This window comes from Cebus imitator, unplaced genomic scaffold (assembly GCF_001604975.1).
Source record: "Cebus imitator isolate Cc_AM_T3 unplaced genomic scaffold, Cebus_imitator-1.0 Scaffold382, whole genome shotgun sequence".
NCBI lineage: Eukaryota > Metazoa > Chordata > Mammalia > Primates > Cebidae > Cebus > Cebus imitator.
In genome coordinates this window covers 497935-506169 of record NW_016107697.1, presented here as the reverse complement: position 1 = coordinate 506169, position 8235 = coordinate 497935, and the positions used below count along the sequence as shown (strand labels likewise).

The 8235-nt window shown below is 34.9% G+C and overlaps 1 protein-coding gene across 4 annotated transcripts in view; it reads right to left on the bottom strand.

Moving 5' to 3' along the window:
* Positions 1–8235, bottom strand: part of PNISR (PNN interacting serine and arginine rich protein) — a 26029-nt gene that overhangs the window by 10927 nt on the left and 6867 nt on the right. The window contains exons 2-6 of one of the 4 annotated variants that reach the window (XM_017507667.2): positions 7958–8044; positions 6249–6367; positions 3982–4170; positions 2019–2242; positions 471–642 (exon numbers count right to left, since the gene is read on the bottom strand). In XM_017507667.2, the coding sequence (XP_017363156.1) occupies positions 471–642; positions 2019–2242; positions 3982–4170; positions 6249–6336 (673 nt within the window). In that variant the 5' untranslated portion in view covers positions 6337–6367; positions 7958–8044. Of the gene's footprint in view, positions 1–470; positions 643–2018; positions 2243–3252; positions 3759–3981; positions 4171–6248; positions 6368–7957; positions 8045–8235 lie in introns of those variants that run through there. The other 3 variants (XM_017507668.2, XM_017507670.2, XM_017507671.2) reach the window with 3 other exon arrangements.

Genomic DNA, 8235 nt, shown 5'->3' with positions numbered 1-8235 from the left:
AAAAAAAAAAAAAAAAAAAAATTGAAATTTTCTGCCAAAATACTTAGGCAAAGTGAAATAACCAGAGAATATTAATCTGACAGCAGTACATGAGATGAACTGAGAGTGAAAAGAGATCAGAGATTAAACAATTAGGTTTAAAAGGAGAAGGGCTCATATATCTGTATAATGTGCTGAAATGACTATAATGAAGAAAATACCAAAATGCTATAGCTAGCAAAAATTTACACTTCATCACAAAATCTGGAGTTTAATATAAAGATTTAAAGAAAATTATTCAAACCTTTTAATATTTTAGACCACTATCATTTTTGTAATTTTAAGCTTTATGACTATAAAAAACAGGGTATTAAAGTGTCAACTCCTAACATATCAGAAGTACTAGAACAATTTTAAGAAAACAAGACACCCTTTTTATATGATAAAAAAGTCATACCAATCTGGTCCACTAAACTAAGTTAAACAGTTACCAATTTGTGGAGGCTCCTGCTTCACAGGAAGAGCAATAGGTGAACGCTGCCGATCCCTGAACGATGATGGCCTTTCTCTTCGATTCTGGGGAGGTGCTGGAGGTCCTGGAGGTCCTGGTTGCCAATAAGGAGGATGAAATCCACCTTGCGGTGGACCAAAAGCAGCCCCATGCTGAAAGAGTATTGCAGTTTATTTTTTCTTCAAATAAATACAATATACTCTCTGGGACACACGTGTGTTATGAACTGGGACAGTAGAAATCCATGTGTGCAGCACATCCAAGAATTCCATGGCTCTAATATCCACCGATACTTATATATTCCCAAGAACCTACGCTTACTTAAGATTATCTGGCTATGTAAATGCAAAGAGCCTTCTAAAAGCCAGCTGATGAGCTACTTCAAAGAAGTATACAAAAATTTTCATTCTGAATCTATTTACAAGCTAATCCTACCAACACTAAGATATCAAATAAATATTAATTTTTCCGTAACTAGAAATACTTGTCACTTTCAACAACCTACTTACAGTGAATAAAAAGTGAATTAAACAACTTAAGCTGTTTGTATAATCTTGCAAGATATATTCATTTATAAGCAAAGATAGGTTACTGAATCATTACATCAAATATTTTTTGCAATTTTGCTCTTTTCAGAGGCTTTTCTAGGCTAGCTGCCAAAACAGCTTTGCCTTGTTTACAAGGGATCTACCACGTAAAAGTGAGGTAAGCAGATGCTCCCTGCCATTGTATTTCTTCAAACAAGATAAAAACCATTGTATCTGTATACCAAGTATACAAGCATTTGGATATTTATTAATGAGGATTATCATCTCAAGGTGAGTATTACATATGCATTATCAAATCTACCTTAGAATTCACAAAATAATTTTTCTTTCAAAATTTTAAATTGTGATAGCAGTTTATAAATTATTAGTTGTAATCAGTTATTTCAAAATGATACCTAGCACTACAATTTAAGGGTAGACCCTCAAAGAGGGAATGAAGTAAATTAAGCCCAACGTATGACACTATTCCCCACAGAGTTCTATGTCCCTAGGAATGAATTGGATGCTACAGAGGAAATTATATACAATTCCATTAACAAGTCATGTCAGAATGGAAAAAAAAAAAATGACACTAGAAAAACAGTAATAATTCTACATAGCACAAGGAATTACACTTAGGAAAATGATCTGTGTTCATCTTTTTTATTCATGTCTTAACCATAATCTATATTCAATTACTGTGCATTCTCTAGTCTTTAACATTTAAATATACCATTTTGAAATAGGAATTAGAAAACATCATATAGCTATTGCACTTATACATTTTTAATTTTTTCAAAAATTTTCCCTAATGATCTTTTATACCATTTTCCTAATGAAATAAAAAGTACTCAAAAATTGATAACTTTTCTGAGACAGAATATGCTTATTTGTACAAGTCTGAAAAATGAAACACGTATCTTAGGTATTCTTGATGAGACACTTCCAAAGAATGGATTACGTGCACATCTACAATATTAAAGCAATAAAATATCTTTCACCTGATAGTCAAACTGGTTCACTGGCCCCACTGCAAAATTATCGGGTGGTCCACCAAAGTTGTGATTGTTCTGGTTAAATATATGCCTGTTGTCAGGGGCAAATTCCCCACTGTCCTGACTGTTGCTGTCTTCAGAAGGAGGAACAATGTCCATTGGGCCTGGTGTTGGTGGCATCCATGGCTGATCTGGAGGGGGGTGTGGGGGTTGCTGATGCATTCCCCATTCTATTTAAGATTTAGGCATAAAAACATTCAACAGGGGGTTATAACAAAATCAACGCAAAATTTTAAGAGCTCAAGAAAGATTTTTCAGTAAACATACAGATTTCAAAAAAACAACTTATGACTTCTTGGAATTCCTTTCGTCTATCTTAAAAATAAGCAATGAACTAAACTGTCATATGTAATTCAAGATGAAGTAATTCCACTCTAATTCATATTCTAACCAAATGCCCAAAATTATTTTTAACAAATATAACAAAATCCAAAGCACTATTTTTGTTGAATTTTTATATTTTTGTTTAGTAACAACAGCACAAAAATAATACCTTGAAGTTTTATATAATTTCTTTCTTACATGAACACATTTATCCTCACAACATCCCTGTGAGGTAGGGAGAAAGCAGGTATTATTTTTGTCAATTTCAAGAGGGAAAATTGAGGCACAAAGAGGTAAATCACTTGCCCAGGGTCACAAAGAAAGCCAGTAGAGAAAAAACTAAGAGGTAGGGATGCCAGGGGAGTCATTTAGGAACTTAAACTTAAGAATTATAACATTTTCAAATATGGGGAAATTTCGCTTTCAAGAAAGCTAAAAACGAACCACCACACAGTATCAAAGACTAGAATATTTATGTTTTAAAAAGTAATAGCAGGCTGGGCGCGGTGGCTCACGCCTGTAATCCCAGCACTTTGGGAGGCTGAGGTGGGTGGATCACCTGAGGTCGAGAGTTCGAGACCACCTTGATCAACATGGAGAAACCCCATCTCTAAAAAAAAAAAAAAAGAGTAATAACATAGAATTACTTCCTGAATTTTTTTTTTTTTTTTTTTTTTTTAAATCAGAGACTCATTCTGTCACCCAGGCTGGAGTGCAGCAGCTTGATCAAAGCTCACTGCAGTCTCAGTCTCCTGGGCTCAAGCAATCCTCCCACTTCAGCCTTTCTGAGCAGCTGGGACTACAGGCACGCGCCTCTATGCCTGGCTAATTTTTAAGTTTTTTTTTTTTTCTTTTGGAGAGATGGGCCTCATTATGTTGCCCAGGCTGGTCTCGACTGAGGTCTCCATGCTTATAAGGAGAAACAAAAAGCATTAATACAGAAAGGAGGTTATGACTTCACCATCAGCATAAACAAATGTGAGGCTGATTCCTCCATAATTTCAAGTGACTATTAAAAAAGAGTAACATAAGCTATGGAAGACTGAATTAGCATCAAGAAATCCACATCATACTGTGAAATAAAACAAATAAAGAAAAAAGTAAAACACACAAAAACTTATGAATCTTCACTATCTGGAAAAAAAAGGGAAGAAAAAGGTAGGCGGGATGGTAGGGGCAGAGTATATTTGACAGACTAATTTGTCACACAGTGACACAACTTTTCTTTAATTAGAGGCTAGACATGTTTTACTCTGCCAGTGCTGCTTCTGAAAAGGCCAGAGGTTGCAATAGAGAGACAAAGAATGCTCTCTTCCCTAGATGCCAAGTGAGGTTTCCAGAGTGTTCCCAGCCCCTGTCAGCCTAGGAATGAAGAACCAAGAAAAGAATCAAACCGAGTGCCACAATGCTAGCAGACTGAGTACAGAATAATTTTAACCACAAAATGTCAAAGTCAAATCAAATTGAAAACTGCCTATTCTTTGAGTATTAATTTTGAGAAGTCATAAAACTAAGCAAATTAAAAAACTTAATAATAATCTTATGTTTTAAAAGTCCTAAAATTTTGAAACCATAAACAACAAACCTGGTTGCCACATTCTGTTGAAGTTTGAATCCCCTTGGAAATTCCCATGATTGTTTGGACCAGATTCCATTGTAGACATATCTTGTCCATTTGGCATCATTCCTGGTGGTTGTTCTACCATGCTTTGCTGTCCTGAAGCTTCTCTTTGGGCAATCCAAGCTTGGGCCAATGCAGCCCAGTCAATCTGGCCTAATGTAAATTAACATTGAATTAAGCATTCAGAATGCAGGAGATAAAAGAATAGTGCCTCTATGTAAAACAAGCATCTCAATTATTCCCTAGAAGAGATCTTAAATATTTCAGACAGAGAGATTATGAGGGACATTAGAAAAAAAAAAAAATAATGAGATCTTAAACATTAAAGCATGCTGTGTCTGAAAGCATGCTTAGCAAATAACTCATATTCAGGCTAAAAATTAATATAAACTGGCTGGGCGCGGAGGCTCACGCTTGTAATCCCAGCATTTTGGGAGACTAAGGTGGGTGCATCACCTGAGGTCGGGAGTTCAAGACCAGCCTGACCAACATGAAGAAACCTGGTCTCTACTAAAAATACAAAATATTAGCTGAGCGTGGTGGCACACGCCTATAATCCCAGCTACTTGGGAGGCTGAGGCAGGAGAATTGCTTGAACCTGGGAGGCAGAGGCTGCAGTGAGCTGAGATCGCACCATTGCACTCCAGCCTGGGCAACAAGAGTGAAACTCTGTCTCAAATAATAATAATAATACAAACTACTTAACACTTTCAGAAAAGAACTTGACAGAAACACTCAACCCATTTCTAATATTAATTCATACAAAATTTATCCCCTGCATCTTAGTTTACTGAGTTGTTTAAAATGTCATCCCTTAAAAAGAAAAAATATCACCACAAAATTAATCTAACACAATCATTTCTTACTTTAACATGTTCTATTTATCTTTTCAGGCCTGCATTCGAGTCTGTAGGCCTTGGATAAGTGCAGCTACCTAACTCTGTTCTTCCTTACGGTTGCCCTTCTTTAAGTAAGGCTTCCTTCTCTAGTCAAAATATGACTAGTGTAGTCAGGCTACAACTTGTTAGCCAATCTTTACTCAAAATTCATTTTCCCCACTATCTTGAAGACTCTCTTCCCAAGAGGTATTTTTTTAGTTTTTAAATTTTTATCTATCTATCTATTGATCGATCAATCGATCATCTGGGTTATAAGCCCGGCTAATTTTCATATTTTTGGTAGCAATGGGGTTTCATCATGTTGCCCAGGCTGGCCTCAAACTCCTGAGCTCAAGTGATTTGCCCACCTCAGCTTCCCAAAGCACTAGGATTACAGGTGTGTATGTGGCCTCTCAAGTATCTATATTTAACATTTTAAGATCATTTTAATAATTTTTATTTTGCAAATCCACCCAAGAATGCATTAAGATCTAATATTATTAATAAAGTAAACAATGTAGAATAAGATATAGTTTTCTGCATCTTGCGTAACGAAGATTAAATAGGCATTCTCCTACAGTGTGAAACACTGGCAAAACCCCTATGTGGTTACACATGGCAATGAGCACCTGAAATTACCATGACTTAACAAACCTAGTTCTTTTTGTGAGAAAGTAATTGGACAAGTGAATAATGATATGTATACAAGATTATGTTAATTGTTTTAAAAAGGGAAAAGCTATAAATAATAAAACCACCAAAAGTGGCTTTGTTATAGTACTGTCCTACAACAGAATGATACATGGCTATTAAAAAAAGAAATAGCATCAGATTAACCCAGTGAGGGCCGAGCAACGTAAGTGGTCTTATGGATGAAACAAAATAGGCCACTACTTAGTAACTGTTAAAGATAAATAACAAATGGGGGCTCCCTATACTCTTCTACCTTCGTATATGTGCCAGAAATAGTCCACAGTAAAAAGAAAATTTTAAATGATATAGCATACCATCTAGTTCAATATGATATAGATATACCTGTAAGAGAATTCATAGAAGTGTGTTCTACTTAAGCAACATATTTAGACTTTTTTCTTTCTTTAGGAAAACAAGGACTCAATCAGTTTAAAAAAATGTAAAATCTTCAAAAAGCTTTCTACCTTTTGACTCTTCCAAAGGGAAGTCCACTTTCTGCTACAAATAGTATGGCAAGTCTATTTATGAGAAAATTAAATTCTGACCATAAAATGATCCAATATACCAATCTTAATTCCATATCCCTTAACCCCATCATGTATTTTCTACCCATTTCCATATATCCAATCCCGCCCTTCCATATTCAATTTGTTTCCTTACTTGGATCCTGTTGGTGCTGGAATGACTGCATCCATTGTTGCTGGTTCAAGGGCCACTGCTGCCAAGGCTGTCCTCCTTGATCCCACATCCCTTCTTTTAAAATATACTTGATTTTCTATCTTCAATAAATTAAACATAGTTTAAAAATAATGAGTTATTTAATCTTAAAACTTCACAGCAGAAATTATTATATGATGGTACATTTATTTCATCAGAGGTCCAAAATTCTGGTCAATAGGTTGCCAGAGGCAACTAGAATTTTTAGGGTACCAAACAAGAGTAGAAAATTTTACGTTAATGCTGATCTCAGAATTTGATGGCAAGCATAACTATAATCGGTTTAGCCGAAAAACTTTAAAAACCCCAATTTTTGTACAATATGAATTTCTGGATATTTAATTATTTTGCAGATTATAAGAAAAAGTGATTTCATTTCTCCCCAATCAAGATTCCTTTAAGATAGTAACCAAATAGCTTCAGCTGATGAAGAAAAACTCTTTCTCATAAATAATTACAGCTAATAAAAACAAAGAATGTAGAACAGAATTAGAAAACTATCGTATTTCCAAAAGTAATAAAATATTAATTCAGGAACCCTTACAAGAAAAGTTGATGAGAAATCAGAAATTCAAAGGTTACCAAAATATCACCCCTACAGATTAGCATCCATTATGCTCCCAGAATCACTAAGAATTCTCATCAAAAATGTTTCAAGTCCAAATGACCTTTTGGATTTTACTTCCAATATAAAATAATTTTGTGATAAAGAAATAAGATAAACAGTATAAATCCAGAAGGTAAGACAGCCTCCAAGACGTGGTTTCTTAACATATAAATAGCATGAAAAAGATAGAGAGAAGGTACTTTATGTTAATAACTATTAAATCTAGGAAATGGTATGGGGCAGGGAATAATCTCGCTAGCCTAATTTTTCTGTAAGCTAATCTGAAAATGTTCCTAATAAAAGGTTTAAAATTCTTACAAGTCTAATATCTCTGTACTTTATCCAATACTGATATACAACCCTGTTCAAGAACCAGTGACTCACATAACCAGGGCATGGTTTCTTCATTTTTGTATCCCGAGGCTTAGCTCATAAGAGGCATTTAATAAATCTTTACTAAACGAATCCTTGTAGACTGATTTTTTCCTGTACCAAAAAAAGTAGGAAAGCCGGATAGCAAAAAAATAGGGACATTAACTCTAATAGGACAACTGGCAATTACAATCCAGGCTTTTAAAAGTTTCCAACTCCAGTCTTCACAGAATTCCCAGAACACCATACAGGTATAGTTCTATCAGCAGCAGATCCTAATCTCGCAACTAAAGAACACTGAATTGTGGGAGTGTATTTCTTTGTTACCTTGATTTACTTATGAGTCAGATGTACCTATCTTCAAGTTAAACTAACGTAATCAATTACAATGGCATTATTAGAATATGGCAAAATAGGCACTACATAGCACAAATGAGGCCAACAACTGGTTTGGGTATCAGTTCCAAGTTAAATATACTTCTTCTAACCTCTCTTCAGTGTTTCCTTCTTCCTCCCCTTTTTGTCCTCTCCAGTTTCCCAAGTATACCTTTAGAGCCCTTTAAGGCTAAATAGGTTATCAGAGCCCTTGAAAAGTAATTTCACATACAACTTTAATTAAGAGTTAACAAATAGAAAACACCACGAAGAAATACCAACTGTTATTTAAACTGACCTCAGAGGTTCACTGTTCACCTTCTGTTTAAAACTCAGGTTGATTCAGACTGCAGCTTCGAAGCATAGCAGCAAGATTATTTATGCCCTGGGGGAGAAAAAGTAGATGTCTGCTTATAGATTATTATGATTAGCATAAAAATAAATTCTAGAGGTGTAACGTGAAAGTGTGATCATCTCCAAGTTAGTCAATTTTCCTTGTATTAACTTTATAATGGGGAATTATTTTATCATAATAAAGTTAAGGAAAAGAGATACACCAGAAATGAAGAGGCAAAG